Source organism: Vombatus ursinus, unplaced genomic scaffold (genome assembly GCF_900497805.2).
Source record: "Vombatus ursinus unplaced genomic scaffold, bare-nosed wombat genome assembly UNPS02000582.1, whole genome shotgun sequence".
Classification (NCBI taxonomy): Eukaryota; Metazoa; Chordata; class Mammalia; order Diprotodontia; family Vombatidae; genus Vombatus; species Vombatus ursinus.
This window is the reverse complement of record NW_020940360.1, coordinates 4,642,236-4,662,277: the sequence shown is the minus strand read 5'-3', so window position 1 is coordinate 4,662,277 and position 20,042 is coordinate 4,642,236. Positions and strand designations below refer to the sequence as shown.

Sequence of the window (20,042 nt, the reverse complement as noted above, 5' to 3'; positions counted from 1 at the left end):
GTACTGAAGAACCACAATTACATAAGAATTACAGAAGATTTAGCAGCTTCCACTCTATAGGAGTGGAAAGCATGGAATACAGTACTCCAAAAGGCAAAAGACACAGGCTTAAAACAAAGAATAACTTACGCAGCAAAACTGAGAAAATCATACAGGAGGAAAAATGAATTTTTAATGAAATAAAGGACTATCAAGCAATCCTGATGAAAAGATTGGAGCTGAGTAGAAACTTTGAACTACAAACACAGGAATAAAGAAAAACATAAAAAGGTAAATACAAGCAAGCTGTTAGAAAAAAAGACTATAAGAATGAAGTGTTTGCATTGAAATGGGGGGGAGGATATAAACATTCCCTAAGAACAATAATATCAGCAGGGAGGGAGTTAAATAACTTGGGGGGTCTGGGAATGATTTTTGTTGTTTTGATGATCTTAGAAGAAAGGAAATGTAGGGGGGGAAATGATGTACTAGGAAAGAAAAGGGTTGGAATGGGGCAAGGAGAGAACTTGCCTCATACAAGCTGGGGGTACAGGGGCACAAGTAGAAATATATACAGTCAAGGAAGGAGTAGGGAAGGTGGACACTGGCTCAGATTTCACTTTGAATTGATGTGGAGTGAAGAGAGCAGAATGAGTAGAACAATTTATATTATAACAACATTGTAAAAATGAAAAATTTTGAAAGACTTAACTGATCAATGCAATGATCAACCATGATTCCGGAGGACCAGTAATTTAGAATTCTGCCCATCTCCTGACAGGTGATGAACTAGATATGCAAAATGAGATGTGTATTTTAAGACATGGCCAATATGGGAATGTATTTTGCTTGACTATGTGTATTGGTTGCATGGGTTTTCTTTTTATTTTTTTTCCCAGTGGGGGAGGGGGTGACAGAGATGGAGAGCAGAGATCAGGGGATTTTAAAAAAAGCCAAGGAAAATTATATTTTTTTTATTTAATTCTCTGAAATGGAGATGTTCCAAGGCTGAATGTGTATATATTTTTGAACTTTAAAATAAGATGTAAGAAAAATATTATATCAGTGGCATACATGGTTGAGGAGGTCCTCTTAGACTTTAAAGAAATCAGTGTGGACCCTACAGTGAACTGCATGTCTGTTATCTAAGACCTACCTAAGTTCCAAGACGCTTATCATACAAAGGTTGGCCACCATCCTAATAATGTTTTTCATTACAGCAATTAATGAACATAATCCACTAAGGCATGGAGAGAATGTGATCTCTTGGTTTACCACCTTGGTGTAATTCCCAACTATTCACTGTCTCTTGCCCTACATATCCAATCAGTTGCCAGATTTGTTGTTTCTAATTCCAGAGCAATCTTTTTCTGTCCCCTTCTCTATATACATAACTACCACCCTACTTCAGCTCCTTATCACCTCTTGCCTAGCTATTAGAACAGGCTCCTAAATGATTTTCTCGCCTCAGGCCTTTCTCCACTCCACCTGTGTTCCACACAGTTGCCAGAGTGATTTTTCTCAAATTCAAGTTTGACCTGTCACTTCCTTAAGAAACTTCAGTGATTGCCTTTTTTCTCTGAGCAGATACAAACTCTGGGCGTCATAAACTGGCCTCAACCTATCTTTCCACCTTTACTAGACATTACTCCCTTTCACACAGTCTGCATTCCAGCCAGAGTGGCCTTTTAACTATTTCTCTACATAGAATTCAATTCTCTTTCTCTGTGCCTTTGCACTGGCTGTCCCTCATGCTTGGAATGACACTTCCTAATTACTTAGGATTTCTAGTTTCTTTCAAGCCTTAGCTCAAGCACTGTAATTACCATGAAGTATTTTCAGATTCCTTTAGCTATCAGAGCTGTTCCCCTGGATTTATCAGCTTATATCTATTTTGTGTTTACACATATGTGAATTTACTGATCCTCCAAAGAACGTAAGCTCTTTGAGGGCCAGGACTATTTCAGTTTTGCTTTTGTATCCCTATTACTTAGCCTGGCACCTAGAAGGTGCTTAATAAATACTTGTTGATTGATTAAATAGATTAAATAGAATACCCATAGGAATGAAGTCATAGATCTTTGGAATGTCATGTTTAGTTCATTTCACCAGACCTTTTTTAAGCATGTCCTATGTGCTTGTCATCATGTTAGGTGCTAGGGGTAAAGACAGAAATAAAAGTCTGTGTAGGATGCTTTATGTGTACTGTACAGAAGATGTGGCTACCATATAGCTCTGTTTTTCTAAAAAAAAAAAGTTTTTATGTTCTTATTTTGTTTTATTGAATCATTAACCAATGGATATTTAATTTTGTTGTTGTTGTTTTTGTTTTTAACAGAAGTTATATCAAACCTCCATAATTCCTCATCAGATGGATCTTGTGTCTATGACACAAGTAGTGTGTATGAGAGAATTCGGCTTACGAAACTTACTTTTGTCCACAGAGCTGTCAGTATTAGCACGGATCCAAGTGGAAGTAACTTTGCAGTTTTGCAATCAGACCCTAAGACAAGGTAATTGTGATATTTAAAGTTTTATTTCTCTTTTGTTTTCTTCGTGGAGAGGAAGATGGTATTTTCCCCCTTTATACATAGCTTTCTCATTAAAATTGAATTTCCTGAGTGACTATGTACTGTAGAGGTTACACAGAAACAGAATTTTATTGGCTCTGAAGATAAAGAACACTCATGGATGGACTTTGTTTGCTGTTGAATAGCAAATACAATTCTGGGACTTGTTTACAGTCTAAGACAAAAGGCTATTTTAAAAAATATTGCAGTAGAATTTAAATACCTGGGGCACTTACGTGCCTCTGGTACTTTAAAGTTATAATTCTTTAGCATTCTTTGGTTACTAAATTCTTTATGTATGCGCTCTCTCTCATTGAATTGTGATGTGGAAGTTTGAATCCTAAATCTGCTCCTTATTAGCACTGTGACCTTGATAAGTCACTTAACATCCCTGGGTTCTGATTTCCTTATCTGTGGCAACATGATCACATGAATCGGAAACCAGCCTCGTAGCTAAGAATATCTAACATGCTAGCTTTTGCTAGTTTAACTCACTTAACCTCTCAGTGCCCACGCAAGACTGTAAGCTGCAGAACAGTTGCTGATCTGTGTTGGTAAAGGGAATTTTCTCACTGGAAGAGCCCTGTACCAAAGAAGACACTGGATGAAAAATGTAACTTAATTTTTATTTTGCCTTTTTCTGAGGGGAACTTGTCAAATACTCTTTCAAAATTTCATTTCTAAAATTTTTTTGTTGTAATGGTCAATACTGCTTTCAGAGAACTTCATATTTGTCTCTTTATTTTGAAAGAAAAAAATTGAGGACAAAAAACTCGAGAATAGAGAACTTTTTAAAATAAAGAAAGAAATTGAGTGTTATAGTGGTCAAAATTGGGAACCATAGTATTCTAGGAAATAGTGAGTTGGAAGTTCCCTGAATTTAATACAATTGATGTAAATTTTCCAATATGAAAAGTGCTGGAATTTCATTTGTCATACTCTTAAGATGATTGTTCTCTTTTGTTTATTAGCCTTTATGAAATTCCAACTGTGTCCTCGTCATCTTTTGCGGAAGATTTTGGCACACTGTTGGAGGAAACAGATGAGATGGACGATACCCATGATGTGACATTTCAAGTTGGCAATAAAACTTTCCCTGTGCACAAGTATATTTTGGCTATGCGATCAGAGTTTTTCAGGAAGTTATTCACTTCAGATGGTATTTCTGTCGATTGTCCAGATGTTTATCGCAAAGATGAAGATGCTGTAGGATGTGATCTCTTCGTTATAGAGAAGGTTCACCCTGATTTATTTGCTTACCTTCTACAATTCATCTATACAGACACTTGTGATTTTTTAACTCATGGCTATAAACCTAAAATAGTGTATAAGGAAAAGCCAGAAGAATATCAAGATACTCTAATTTCCAATTTTGATAAAATGAGTTTTCATGAAGATATTAATCAGAAATCAGCACTGGAAGTTTATCAAAGTAATCAAGCCCACACAGTCAATGAAACACAAAAAAATAAAATGAAACCTTCTAAAAAGGGCAAAAGTGTGGGTGAAGATGTGAATCCTGTAAAGATGTTGCAAAGTGTTGCAAAGAAATTTGATGTCAGCAATTTGAGTAGTAGGTATGGTAACATTTGATATTCCTAACTAACTCCCATTCTCTTCCCATAGCATCTTTTCCTTTCTTCCCTGCTTCTCCCCTTCCATTTTGTTTTTCTTTTGAGATTATGTACTTATTCTAGTTACTATAGATGTTTTTTTTTTAAAAAAATCTGATAACAGTGTTTACATTCCCTTTTTCTATCCTTCCATGTTTATTTCTTTGATATTTTGTAGATAGATTTGTGGTAATCATGTATCACTAAAGGAAGAGGAGTGGGTGAGGTAGTTTGCATTTTTCCTGGGCCTTTCTATCCTCTTGAAACTTAGCTGTGTTGTGTTTGTTTCTGAAATTGAGTCTTTTGTAATTAGCATCTTAGTAAAGTAAATTCTCTTTTCTTGAATGTAAAGGAAATGCTTGTTTTAATGATCTGGTTAACAGAGAGTTACCACATACCATATAAAAACAGTCAGTCCTCAACTTTCACAGGGTAATATTCCTCAAAAATGGTGTAAAAGTAAAAAAATGTGAATGTTGATACATGTTTCTGAAATTGAGTCTTTTGTAATTAGCATCTTACTAAAGTGAATTCTCTTTTCTTGAATGTAAAGGAAATGCTCTTTTTAATGATCAGGTTAACAGAGAATTAACCACATACCATATAAAAACATTAAGTCCTCAACTTTCACAGGGTAATATTCCTCAAAAATGGTGTAAAAGTAAAAAAAATGTGAATGTTGATACATTGAATCTATGGGAAATAGGGGGTTAAGTTCCTCCAACCATGAAAAACTAATCTTTTGCTTTGCTGAAAATATGCTTTTCTGCATACAACTTATATAACAAAATAGTAATTCCAATAGTATGCACTTTTCCTCACACAGTAACCATGAAATCATAAAATGCAGTACACAAAATAAAATTACTAGCATGCAAAACATTTTTTCCTGAAGAATTCATGACCAAACAGGAGATAGAGAACATTACGAAATACAAAATGTATAACTTTGATTACATTAAATTGAAAAGTTTTTGCACAAACAAAGCCAATGCAACCAAGATTAGAAGGAAAGTAGAAAATTGGGAAAGAATTTTTACAACCAATGTTGCTGATAAGGGCCTCATTTCTAAAATATTTAGAGAATTAAGTCAAATTTATAAGAATACAAGTCATTCCCCAATTGATAAATGGTCAAAGGATATGAACAGGCAGTTCTCAGATGAAGAAATTAAAGCCTAAATTAAATGACTATAGATATAGTCATATGAAAGAATACTCTAAATCACTATTGATTAGAGAAATGCAAATCAAAATGACTCTGAGGTACCACATCACACCTATCAGATTGACCAAGATGACAAAATGATAAATGTTGGAGAAGATGTGGGAAAATTGGAATACTAATGCATTGTTGGTGGAGTTGCGAAATTTTGGAGAGCAATTGGGAACTATGCCCAAAGGGCTATAAAAATGTGCATACCCTTTGACCCAGCAATAGTACTTCTAGGGCTGTATCCCAAAGAGATTATAGAAATGGGAAAAGGACCCACATGTACAAAAATATTTATAGCAACTCTTTTTTGTGGTAGCCAAGAATTGGAAATTGAGGGGATGCCTATCAATTGGACATCATTAACAAGTTGTGGTATATGAATGTAATGGAATACTATTGTGCTATAAGAAATGATGAGCAGGCAGACTTCAGAAAAACCTGGAAAAACTTGTATGGTCTGATGCTGAGTGAAGGGAGCAGAACCAGGAGAATGTTGTATACAATAACAGCCACATTATGCGATGACTAATATTGATAGACTTAACCTTTCTCAGCAATACAAGGATCTAAGACATCTCTAAAGGCCTCATGATGGAAGATGCAATGCACATCCAAAGAAAGAACTATGGAGTTTGAATGCAGATTGAAGCATACTTGCTGTTTACTATTTCTTTCTTCTATTGTGTTTTGTTTCCTCTTTCTGGTGGTTCCTCCTATTGGTTTTAATTCTTTCTTACAACATCACTAATGTGAAAATATGTTTAATAGGAATGTATATGTATAGCTTATATCAGATTGTGTGCCATCTTGGGGAGGGAGGGGGAGAAAAATTTAAAACTCAAAAGCTTATGGAAGTGATTGTTAATAAAGCAAAATAAATTGATAAAAAAATTACCAAAAACAAACAAAAAAAACCCATTTTTTCCTGCTCATAATTCCCTAGAATTCTGTAACTTTTTGTGCTGTCATCTCAATTTTTAAAAAATGATTTCAGACAATATTCAGTTTTCATAACCCAAGAAATCTACAGTACCGTAAATACTGTACAGCAAATAAGAGTCTTAAAACTAAATTTTTTTTTAACCTGAATCTTATCTTCCCCTGTGTCATATGGGGCTGTGTGAGGGCATTGTATTGCATACTACACTGTTGTAAACCTCTCCCTTGGTCACCCTCTGAAAACCAAGGGAGAGGTTGCTAGGACTTCAGTCGCTGCTGTTGGAAGACTCTGAGACTGGCAAGGTCTTGACATCACTTCTGATACCATCTTTCAGGGCTGGTGGATGGAATTGAAGATCGTAAAGGATGCATCAGCTTGAAATAATCTGTCTTGTGCTATTTGAGATCCTTAAGAGTTTCAGAGTATGGGAGAATAGCAGAGGCAAGTTTACATTTAACCTGAGCCTGCAATTGATGCTGGTATTGGTAGCCTCGATGTCTCTCGCCAACTGGTCAATTATGCCAAACCATCCTGTAGGGTACTAGCCACTCTATAAACTTGCGTGTATTACACCTCTCATTTTTTTCCTCTACTGCACGTAGCCATGAATGTGCACAGTTACCAATGTGAAAGTGAAAATGAGGTTACTAATAAAATCACTGAAATGCTTGAAGTTATGAAAGTTAAATGCACAAATGTTGAGGATGGACTGTATATAACATTGCTTATTTGCAAATAACTAGAATAAAATAGTAACATTTCATGGTAAAACTATATTAAACACAACATGGTCTTTGTTTCAAGAGGAATTTTAGTATCTTTTTAGTGTTTCAGTATCATCATTATGGCTATTGTTCATAATGGGCAATAATTACTGAAACAAAATTTGGTCATAGAGTTTAATTGTTTTTAATATGCCTTAATAATGGATCCCAAATTAGACTGTAAACTTTTTGAGGGAAGAGCCTAAGTTTTGTACTTGTGTGCATGTAGAGTGATGGGTTCTTAAATCATAGGCTGGAGAGTTGGAAGGAATCTCGGAGGTTATCCAGGGCAACCTTTTTTTTTTTTTTTTTTTTTTTTTTTTTGTTAAAAAGGCAATTGGGGTTAAGTGACTTGCCCTGGGGTCACACAGCTAGTAAGTGTCAAGTGTTTGGTATGAGACTGGATTTGGACTCAGGTCCTCCTGACTTCAGGGCTGGTGCTCTATCCACTGCGCCACCTAGCTGCCCCCCCAACCTTCTTTTATAGATGAAGAACTTGAATTACTGAGAGATTAGTTAACCAATCTCCATAACTCACCAATGGCAATGCTAGGCCTAGAACTTTAGTCTCCTGACTCCTAAGTCATTGTTATTTTGTAAGTCATTCTTATGACTGGAAATATTCTGAAATAGAAATTGTTAGTCACCAGTAGTGACCAGAACTTCAAAACTATTTATTGGCAGAGAAGCAATGCTAAGTGTTTTTTTTTAACAAATGTATTTAGCCCTTCTTTACTACTATAGTTTTATTGTTTTTTATTTCTGGGATCTACTCTTATAATGGTATATTAGAGTTGACTTAACTAAATTCTGCAATGGTGTTGAATTTAGGAAAGAATCAGGTGAGCCAAAAGCTACAAATTTGGAGTCGATGAGAAAAACTGTTCTTAATGATATTTATTTTCTCCTTAGACTCTGTGGGTTGACCTTGTATATGTATATTTGTATCACATAACCCTGTGACATTTGGACCTGTCTTTTGACTGTCTTTACTGATGAAGAAACAAAAGGTGTAGACCATTTAAGTGATTTTCCTAGGATCCTGTGTCATGACAGGATTGTCCATAAGTTTTCAAAGACTATAAAATTAGGTCGTATAATGCAACCCCCTAAAGCAAAATACTCCTTAAACTTCTATGACAAGCATATATCTTATCTTTTTCAAATGTTTAGAAAATATGCTACCTAGAAATTTTTTAGGTGGCAGGATGGAATTTTTATACTAAGTGGGCATTTTTGTTTATTTTGTAGACTGAATGGAGTCAAATTTGAAAACGGAAAAATCAATGTTGTTGTTACAACAGAAACTGGAAATAAACCAAAACTAAATCAGAAACAGTGGTAAGTTGGAAAATTGAAGGGTTTTTTTTTCCTCCTATGCTTGATTTTGTTATTCAAATTAGGAAATGAGCTTAGACTTCACTTTGGGGTACCTTGCCTGTTCTATCTGTTACCACTCATCTTTCTTGGGGATATGAGGGAGGAGTGTAGCAATTGGTGCAGTACAGGAAACTATGTACTAAGATAGAAGAACTTTACTTTATTGATGGAAGGGATCCTTCCTCCTTCCCTTTTCTCCCTTTTTTCTTCCCTCCGTCCCTCCATTATTTTCTCTTTTCCTCCTTCCCTCCCTCCCTTTTATTCCTTCTTGTTATTCTGGAATGTAAATAACTTTAGTAGTATGATGAATATGTGTTATTCTTGAAAAAGGATTAGTTCTTAAGGACATATGCATACTAACTTGTCTAGAAAGACAAGCTTTTTTTTTGAAAGAAACAATTACAATGTGGTTTTTTTTTAATATGTCTACATATTTTAATCTCCATCTTACTCATTTGCTATGACCAGATTGTTGTTCAGTTATTTCAGTTGTATCCAGTTCTTCATGACCCTATTTGGGGTTTTCTTGGCAAAGATACTAGAGTGGTTTGTATTTTCCTTCTTCAGCTTATTTTACAGCTGAGGAACTGAGGCAAAAAGGGTTAAGTGACTTGCCCAGGGTCACACAGCTAGTAAGTGTCTGAGCCCAAATATTAAGTGCCTATGACCAGACACTGATGGGATTTATGTTGTACTCTATAGCCACAAAAGAGCAATGTAAATTGGCTCCTACTTTAGTAGTTGCAGTCATGACCTTGACATGAAATGTGGTGCTTCAGCCAAAAACTCTAACATATATCCTGGAATTCAGCAGTCAGTAAGCTTGTACACAATAACTTACTATAAGCCAGGTATGCTAAGTATAGCATAAGGCATATATACTTGGGAGTTTGCTCAAAGATGTTTATTAATGAAAGTACCAGAAAAATCATAGCACTATTTTACCTATAAAAGTTCACGGTATGAATCCTAATATAATAGCTATCTAGTACACATTTATACACCCATATACATACACCAACAACACATACACACAGATAAGCAAATAGCTAGTAGATAAATACTGGTGGGGGTTGCCATTTTCTGTTATATTTGCGTTTTCTCTTATTAGAAATTCTTTACTATATTTTTATTTTTATCTTTACTATATTTTTATCTTTATCATGAAGTAGAAGCTTTGGATAAAAAGATTGTCTTTATGTATAGCTTTATTAATTTTCTCTTTGAAATTCTAGCTCAGTATCCTCTATAAATTGGCTGTTTTATTCAAAGTGTAAATATGTTATATGTAACTATGCATACTTTTTTGGGTATTTTTTTCAGTTAAGTCAACAAGCATTTATTAAGCACATAAACATTTCTCTTTTCTGTCTTCTACCTTTCCCTCATTGAAAAAAGAAAAAAAAACTCTTGTAACAGAAGCATATTCAAGCAAAATAAATTCCCATAGTGTCTGTGTCTAAAAATCTCTGTTTCATCCTGCATCAAGTCCATTGCTTATCTTTCAGGAGGTGTATAGCATTCTTCATCATCAGTCCTATGAAATCATCGTTGGTCATGGCACTGAATAAAGTTCTTAAGTTTTTAAAATTTGTCTTTATGTTATTTTTATTGTATAAGTTCTTCTGCTTCTGCTCACTTCATTCTACTTTATTTAGTACATCTATCCAGATATCTCTGAAACTCTCTTTTATTGTTTGCTACTGAACAATAGTATTCCATCATTTATACCACATTCATACACCATGCTTTGTCCAGCTATTCCCAAGTTATGGGCACCGTCTTAGTTTCCAGTTCTTTGCCACTAGAAAAAAAGTTGCTACAAATAGTTTTCTACCTATTTTTCTTATGTTCTCTTTGGTGGTTAAACTGCCTGGTACATTCTTAGTGCTTAATAAATACTGTTTTTGAAACTAGTAAAGATTTGATTTTTTATTATGAAGAAATGGCTTTATTTTTTCAAGCAAAGAAATGGCATTTGCTTCAGATATGTATTTTATTTTACAGTTCATTTCTTTGTGATGTGACCATGAAGTCAGTGGATGGGAAAGAATTCCCCTGTCACAGATGTGTACTTTGTGCTAGGCTTGGTATGTATATATATATACAGTTTCGTAATTTATCTACTACTTGCATACTTTACTACCATTATTAAATTAATTTTTTAATTTTTTCCCTTCCAGAATATTTTCATAGCATGCTGAGTAGCTCATGGATTGAGGTATGTTTTTAAGTAGAAACGTAAATGTCATGTTAATATTCATTCTTTAATCACACCTAGAAATTAATTTATATCTATATCTATGTCTGTGTCTCTGTATAAACAGATCATCCAAACTTTATCTGGTAAATTAAACTTTTAAGAAGCTAAATTTTTAAGAAGTTTAACAATATACATATCCTCTTCAGTAATCCAATCTTTTGTAACTACTGTGTTATTGTATTTTAATCCACTGGCTTATAGCTTGGTGTAAGTGTTTGTTAATCTTATAGAAAACGTGATTTTATTTTGAAGGATTGATTTTTTAAACATTTTGAAAATTATTTTCTTTAATATGAGCTATATGTGACCTAATAAAAATACTTGACACACTAGCTTTTGAAATATTTCTCGGACATATCACTCAACTGTTTTACTGTTGCATAAGCTTTTATTCACTTAATATAAATTTTTGTTGAATTCCACCAACAAAATGAGCACTTGAAAAATAGTAACATTTAGAACTTAAAATTGGTAGTAGAAACAGTACAATTAAAATTTGTTAATTATTATTTGGATATACTCAACTCTTTGTCAATACCATCTTGTTTGTGGATAGTGTGTTATTTCGTTTCTCTTTCATGCTGTATGCTGATTTATGAAAGTAATATTTTCTTATTCTTTGGTGTTTGTTTGAATATGTTTAGAAATAATTTCTATAGTGTTATTCTCTGAGGAAGTTTGTGATGTCTGTCTATGTTTTAAATCAGGTTACAACACATGTGGTGTGTATGTGTGTGCATATACATATGTAAATATATATATATATATATTAATCAAACTTTATTTAGGCTTCCAGTTGTGCTGCTCTGGAAATGCCCATACATTCTGATGTACTACAAGTTATCTTGGATTACCTTTATACTGATGAAGCCCCTGCAATAAAAGGTATTAACAAAATGGAGAAACAATTTACTGAAGTTAGTATTCATGTAATTTTCAACCGAATTAATTGAGATCAGCTTTCAATTAAGTGTTTCAACTGTTTTAATGAAGATACAGGAATATTATTTGCTATTATGTCAAAAGATTTTGGTGTTTTTCTAGAACAATATGAATTTTAAACATCTGAGCAGCCAAGATAAATGTGATAACTAGTACCTCAGTAAATAGTCATTAAAAATTTATTAAGTTCCTACTATGTGCCAGGCACTGTAAGTACTAGGGATACCAATATGAAAAAAGACTATACAGTCCTTGTCTTCAAAGAGTTTACAGTCTAATAGAGGAAGACAAAACACAAAAGGAAGCTGAAAGGGGGAGGGAAGTGAGAGAAGAGGAAGAGGAGAAGAAGCTACCTGATGCAAAGACATGGTAAAGTCGGTCAGAGAATTCCCAAAATAGTTCAGTACCTACCCAACCATCTCTCTGAGATATTTGATTTATTTCTTGATTTTCTGCTCATGTTCATCTGTAAATCTTGCATAGCATTATAAGAACAAAGGCCAAGGACTGAATTTAGAATTTAGAAATGTTTGCACTGTGATCCTTATGTGACTCTTATTCTATGTTTGTTGCTTCATAGGATAGCAAAATGCAACAAGATGAACAACACTTTTTCTAGAGACTTAAAATCTGGATAAGACATGAAAAGACAAAGGGAGCCTTTTATAAGTTATGGCCTCTTGATAGTTTTTAGGGTTCCCTTCAGTAATTGTCATATTTTAATCATTTGTAAGGATCTGTCCCAGGATGAGTTCTTGAAGAGTTCACAGAATACCAAATTATGTTTTAGAATTAGGAGGTCAAGATTTGTTGTATAACAGATCTCCTCTTTTAAACAAAAAGAGTGATGAAATTTCTACTGTGATATTTCATATTCTTTAATGTAGAGCATATCCATTTAGCCACGATTTGTAAATCGTCTGCAAACCTAGAACTCATCCATCTTGCAGAATTTAATGTATCTATTTCACAGAAAATGTGTAGTAAAACAAGACATGTAACTACTAAATTAATTATGATATTTTTCAGATAAGATATTATGGTAATTTTAACTATCTTTTAATTCAGTAATTAAGTTAAACATTTATTAATTATAAAATTAAATGACTTACATTTATGTAATGTTTATAGCTTAGTGTTTTCTTCATATTTTCTCATCTGATTATATGCAAACATTTAATTAACAGTTTCCTCCTTTTCAGACTTCTGTTCTTTAGGCTATAGGGAGTATGTCTCTTTTCCTGAGGTTACTTCTGTCTGGTTTTTCATTATTTTAGTTAGCCCTGTGATAGGAAAGGAGTAAAGTTAGTGTCTGAAATGATTCTGTTCTGTGGTGGGTAAAAGATGAAATGACCGAGGAAACAAAGGTTTGAGCTTCAGAGCATATTGATTTATTAAGTAATGCATGGTAATGCTTTTAAAAAATAAGGACTAGGCACCTTCCTCAGCTTTGGCACTGGATCCCAAATATAGGAGGAGACAGACTTTTATACATTAAAAACAATTAATCAAATAAGACTAGTTAATCAAAAGGAAACAATACAATATTAAGTAATCTGATTTTTAATTGGGTGAAAGATTAGGGACTTCCAAGTTGGGAGAGGGAGAGTAAACAGGTGCAGTTCCCTGAATTCAGAAAAAGACGTATCCCACTCCCCCCCAAGTGTCTGTAAACAATCAAAGGAACATGGAAACAATAACTGATTAATCAATGTGGGTCCAGTTTTCAGATAAAACATCTGGGTTTCTTAAAATGTATAATTGGGACAAAACTCCTTGCATTAAATCTTTGTATCTGACTGGGTTTCTGGTCAGCCTGACTTAGGTCCTTAGTTAAGAGTCTCTAAGCATCTGGTAGAGATGATCAGCTTTCCAGCCATGCAGGGCTATGTTCAAACAGGGCAGTAAGATTATCTCACAGTTCCCACAATTGAATATCAAGTTTTCTAAGAAGACAGAAATTGGATTAAACCATTAATTAAATAGAAAGGGAACCAAACTAACTCCAAAATTGAGTCACAAAATGGAATCAGTATGGTTCACTTAATTCCCACAAGTAACCACTTGCTGTCCTAATCTCTTCAATTCCTTTAGTTCCAAGGCTTTTGTTCTAGCTAAATACTATAAAATCACGTTAGACACCTGTTTTAAGTGGAAATGACCCCTTTCAAGCAAGTTCTATCTACCATGCTGGCTTGCTCCGCCACTTAGTGCTGTGTGATCTTGGGTTAGTCACTTAACTTCAGAGGACCTTAGTTTCATTATATGTAAAATAAAGTGCATGAATTAGATGACCCCTAATCTATCCAGATTGAAAGTTACGATCTTATAATGATTCCTAAACGGACTGTGTACATAACTGTTTACGATAGAATTGTCAAACTTGCAGCAGACTCTCTAGACCAGATTAAAATGTAATTACGTAATGTTTAACAAAATAAATAAAAATACAATATTGTTGTTATCCTGTCAGTTGTGTCTGACTCCTTGTAACCCTGTTTGGGGTTTTCTTCACAGATAGTGGAGTGGTTTGTTGTGTCCTCCAACTCTTTTTACAGATGAGGAAACTGAGGCAAACAGGGTTAAGTGACTTACATGGGTCACACAGCTAGTAAGTGTCTGAAGCTAGATTTGAACCCGCAAAGATGAGTTTTCCTGACTCCAAGTCTATTATTCTTATCTGGCTGCCCCAAAATACAATCTAGATAATGCTAATTTGTATTCAGTATGTGGCTCATTGGGATATGTATCAATTTGAGTTATGTCAGAGGGGTGCTGTTTTAAAAACCTAGTGCCTCCACTTCTTCTTCATTGCCATGTATATATACATTGAATATTTTGGCCCTAACAGCATTGAATTCTTTTAAGTGTAGGAATCTAGGAAACAATCAAGCTTCCATACTTTGAAATAATTGAATATGCCTTTTTGAGTTGTAGACAATACAAAAAAATCTATAGAATCATTATCCTATCTTGAAATTCTTGGCAGTATTGTGAAAAGAAGGTTTGATACAGTAGAAATAACCGCAGAATGAACATGGGCTGAGGTCCTCTTCCAATTAAAACCGTTGAAAAATTTCTCTGAGCCCATTTTCCTCATTTGTAAAATGAGAGAGTTTTGGACTAGATGACTTCTGGGGTCCCTTGCAGCTCAAAATTTTTAATTCTAGGTATATGTATGTGGAACCAGTTTGTGTTATGTTTATCTTGGGAACATAGTATAGAATTATGGTATTAGCAAAAGGACATTTGTTTTATTAGAAGTGGCTCTGGTAAGGATTTGAATAGGTAATTGAAACAGGTTGAGTCCCTAGGAATTGAGCTAGGAAATAGGGCTAGCATTGATGAAGCAGAGAGAAATGAAAGACTTAAATGCAGTAGTATCTGTAAAGGACTTTGAAAACTGTAAAGTGCTAAATAATAATAATAACAGTTGTTACTGTTATTGTTCACATTATTGTTATTATTTTCACCTCTACAATAATGAGTTCTAGCACAGGCTGAAATTCCTGGCTGAGGAAACTCCTTGTCAATACATCTTCACTGTAAGAGTTGCCTAGTAGAGGCAGTGACTGTTTCATTTTTGTCTTTGTACCCTCAGTGCCTCACACGTAGTAGGCACTTATGAAATGTTTGTTGTTTTGAATTGTTGAAGGGTAGAGAGAGGATTGTATACAGTATTCACTGTCTTAGTAGAAGTAGTTGAGTTATAGTTGTTGAATAACTAGATTACAATAGAAAGACTTGCCTGAGACAGAATTGTGGTACAATTTTAGTCAATTCATGAAATTCTACAGTAATGAATTTTACATGTGCTGGTCTGATTGCTGAAGTTAATTCTGCAGTGGAATTTTATGAGTTTCATTTTCCCTCTTGCTAAGCAGATATATTAACTTATAAACTTATAATGCCAATTCTAATCCTTAGTGATTATTTCATTTAAAACCAATAACTTGATCAAGTCATCTTGTACCTAGGTTTTAATTAATAACTTTCTTGGTGTGAATAACATTTTTTCTTTGTTTTTATTTATTTTGATTTATCAACAATTACTTCCATAAGGTTTTGAGTTTTAAATGTTTCTCTACCTCCTTCCCCCCTCCAAGATGGCGTGCAATCTGATATAGGCTATACATATACATTCCTATTAAACATATTTTCATATTAGGGATGTTGTAAGGAAGAATTAGAACCAATAGGAGGAACCACCAGAAAGAGGAAACAAAACAAAACAGAAGGAAAAAAATAGCAAATAGTATACTTCAATCTGCATTCAAACTCCATAGTTCTTTCTTTGGATGTGGATAGCATTTTCCATCGTGAGACCTTTGGATTTTTCTTAGATCCTTGTATTGTTGAGAAGGGCTAAGTCTATCAAAGTTAGTCCTTGCACAATGTGGCTGTTACTGTGTACAATGTTCTCCTGATTCTGCTCACTTCACTCAGCATAAGACCATACAAGTCTTTCCAGGTTTTTCTGAAGTCTACCTGTTCATCATTTCTTATAGCACAATAATATTCCATTACATTTATATACCACAACTTGTTCAAGCCATTCCCCAATTGATGGCATCCCCTCAATTTCCAATTCCTTGCCACCACAGAAAGAGCTGCTATAAAAATTTTTGTATATGTGGGTCCTTTTCCCATTTGTATGATCTCTTTGGGAAACAGCCCTGGGAGTGCTATTACTGGGTCAAAGGGTATGCACATTTTTATAGCCCTTTGGGCATAGTTCCAAATTGCTCTCCAAAGTAGTGTGAATAACATTTTTCTCTGCTTTTGATAAAAGATTGTGAGTAGCCATTGCACAGAAGCACTCTTTAAGGAAACTTTAGGTTTGTTTTTTTTTGGCATCAATTTAAGCATATAGGTATAGCAAATAATATTTATAGCTGAGCTATTTCCTGAAAACAGAATTATTATAAACTAATTTTTATTTGATGTGTTTAGGAAATAATCAGAAGAGTGTTCTAGTGCATGTTGTAGAAGTGGGATCTTGTTAGTTTATAGTCATGTCTCTACATTCTAGTAAATCCCTAAACTTACAGTAGTATACATGAGCATGTATGAACACATACATACACCCAAACTCTCAGGGTAAGGTAACTTAAATTCTTCAATATATTTTTAATTTGAAATTGGTGCTAAAGAATGGCATGACATTAGACATTATGTACAATTGGATTTAAATGAAAATATTTATTATTTAAATATAATGCTCATAATACACATTTATAATTTGTCATTTAGCCAGAATTTCACATTCAGAAAGCATTTAAGTAGTTAAGTGCATATGGAGTATATATACATAGTCATTGCTCTGTAGGAGTTTATATTCCAAGATACAGAATATATTAGCCTCAGTAAATTTTTAGTCTCAATCTAACTTACTTTTGTTATGCTAAATATTCTCAGACTTCCTTTCTCTCCTCCCACCACCCCCTACCTGTTACGTACTCAGAAAATATGGACTGATGTTGATTTTTAACTTAAGCAAATTTTGAACAAGAAAGTCTGCTGTAAAATGTTTATGTGATGTGTCCCAAAGATGATTCTTAGATATTAAATGTTTTTCATTGTTTGTTATTGATTGCTACCATCCATGGTAGATGAAGATTGATTCAGAAAATGTTATAGACAACCATATTCAAATGGAAGAATGCATAAAGAGCATTGTATACATGAGTGGCACAAGTATGTTTCCTTCATCAGAAAATAAAGAGTGCAATGTAGGAATTGTATGCTAGAATGTCTCCTGTGGTCCTGGAATAGTAAAGCTGTTTTGAACAGCTTTGTGCCTGTATAGACCTTACTGTGTTTACTTGTATGAGAGATATCTAGTTTGGACTTATGGGAAACTAATTCAGCATCTCAGTAGCAGGACTATAGCTAGAATTAGATTTCTTTGGGCATTATTTTTATATGCCAAGGTATTTTAGTATACTTGCACCAGTCATTAAAATGTTAATCAACCCAGAATAAGATGTCCCTTTAAAACTTATAAACAAACAGTGTCATTATTGTCTTATATGCCACAACAATCTTTAGAATGTTTTTTTCTCAGATAGAATACCATATACTAGTTTTCTGTGTTTGGTGACTTAATATTTAGTCTTTTGGTTTGTTTTCTTCCTTTCTAGATAGCTTAAAATGTTATTTTAATAACATGATCAAAATTTTTTCCTTTAATATTTAGACTGTCAAAGTGTGGAATTTGTTTGTAATGTTCTTGTGGTGGCCGATCAACTACTAATAATTCGATTGAAAGAAATCTGTGAAGTAGCAATAACAGAAAAACGTGAGTATTTTTCCTATGTGGTACTGTTGATAAGTTTTCAAGTTGGTTCAAGCTATTTTTAACTTGTGGGGAGATAATCCTTGCTACAGAAGCAGCATGTGGATGAGAAAGCTGGCTTTGGAGTCAGAAAACCTGGGTTTGAATTCTGTATTTAACAAATACTGACTTTTTGCCCTGGACAAACCACTTTATCCCTTAGTGCAACTCTCACCAGGAAATTCTGATATTATAAGTAGCAGAGCAAGTGCCTATCTGCATTGTTTGGTAGAAGGAGTTTCCTCACTGTAAATTCCTTTTATCAGTGAAATCATAGGTCTGGTTTTTTAAAAAATGAGATAATGATAATTCACATTTTACATGAATCTTTAAGATTTGCAAAATGCAAACCTCATAGCAAGTCCTGTCAGGTGTGCAGTATAAATATCCCCATTTGTTGATTAAGTGATCTGCCCATTATCACATAAGCTTTTAACCTTGGTCACATTTTTACGGAGGCAGCTAGGTGGCTCAGTGGATAGGATGCTGGGCCTGGAGTCAGGAAGACTTGAATTCAAATCTGACCTCAGAAATTTACTATCTGTGTGACCCTGGGCAAGTTACTTAGCCTCTTTTTTGCTTTAATCCACTGGAAAAGGAAATGGCAAACCACTCCAGTATCTTTGCCAAGAAAACCTCAACAGGCAGTATGGTCCATGGGATCACCAAGAGTTGAACACAACTGAACAACAACAACAACAATAACAAACCATTTTCAGTACACTAAAGTGGGCTGCTTTAACTTTATTCCCTTTTTGTGGAGTCTCAAGTCATTCTAAAGTCTTTATAATTTTTTATATAGGCTGACTATATTAATTATAATTTCTCTGGCTAACATCAAAGCTGATTTCTTTTTCAAGTCAGTTTTATGTTTTCCCATGTTAAACAAACCTTTCTTGCTATGCTTTTCTAAACAATGCCCATTGACATGTTTGAAAGCTAATACATTAGAACCACTCTATGCCAATGAGCCTATATTTTAGCTGGTAACCACTAAGCCTAGTCATATCTTCTATGTTATCTTTTTTTAATGATTTGTCTGAAGCCATGGCATAAATTTCATTTTTTTGTTGTTTGTTTTATTCCCTTTTGCTTTTAAATCAGTCCAATAGACCCATCCTTCCATGTCCCCTACCTTGTGAACCTTTCCTTAAAACAGATTAAAGAAAAATAAATAAAACCTATTCATAAAATGAAATCGACTATACATAGTATCTGATAGCATATTCAACATTGCTTCCTCATAGTCTTCCATCATGAACAAAAGGAGTAAGGTACATTTCCTCAACTCTTAATTGGGACCACTCTTGTCCAGTTTTGTTCTTTCCATTCACGTTGTAGCCATTAAATGTTTAGTTTACATCAGTGTGCCACCATTTGTTTAGCCATTTCCTAATCTGTATTCCCACATTTTTTTATTTATAGTTATTTGTTATCACAAAAAGTGCTGCTATGAATATTTTGGCATTTATAAGAACTTTCTGTCTTTGCTTTCCATGGGGTATATGTCCAAAGGGTATAAATATTTTATTTTGCTTGAATTTTTGCTTTATCTTGAGCTATTTTCTGAAACTAGCATGTAATTATAAACTAATTTTTACCTGATGTGTTTAGAAAATAATCAGAAGAGTTTTCTAATGTGTCTTGTAGAAATGCTTTATAGTCATGTCTGCACATTCTAGTAAGTCCTTAAACTTATAGGAGTATACATGAGCATGTAATGAATACACACACACTTAGGGATAACTTGAATTCTTCATTTTTTTTTTCACTTAAAATTGGCACTAAAGATTGGATTGATATATACCATTGGATTTAAATTAATATATTACATATTATTTGAATAAAATGTTCATAATATGCATTTATAATTAAAGTCATTTAGCCAGAATTTCACATTCAGAAAGCATTTAAGTAGTTATTGCATATGTAGTATATATACATAGTCCCTGCCCTCTAGGAGTTTATATTCTAAGACACAGATGCAACTTACTTTTGTTTTGCTATATACTCTCAGATTTCCTTATTTTGCTTAATT

General features: G+C 33.9%; 1 protein-coding gene across 3 annotated transcripts in view; it reads left to right on the top strand.

Annotated features, from left to right (window-relative positions):
• Positions 1–20,042, top strand: part of IBTK (inhibitor of Bruton tyrosine kinase) — an 88,537-nt gene that overhangs the window by 37,280 nt on the left and 31,215 nt on the right. For all 3 annotated transcript variants that reach the window (XM_027854773.1, XM_027854778.1, XM_027854765.1), the window contains 7 exons: positions 2,318–2,492; positions 3,521–4,126; positions 8,334–8,423; positions 10,470–10,552; positions 10,646–10,683; positions 11,514–11,610; positions 17,867–17,968. In XM_027854773.1, coding sequence (XP_027710574.1) covers positions 2,318–2,492; positions 3,521–4,126; positions 8,334–8,423; positions 10,470–10,552; positions 10,646–10,683; positions 11,514–11,610; positions 17,867–17,968 — 1,191 coding nt within the window. The remainder of the gene's footprint in view (positions 1–2,317; positions 2,493–3,520; positions 4,127–8,333; positions 8,424–10,469; positions 10,553–10,645; positions 10,684–11,513; positions 11,611–17,866; positions 17,969–20,042) is intronic.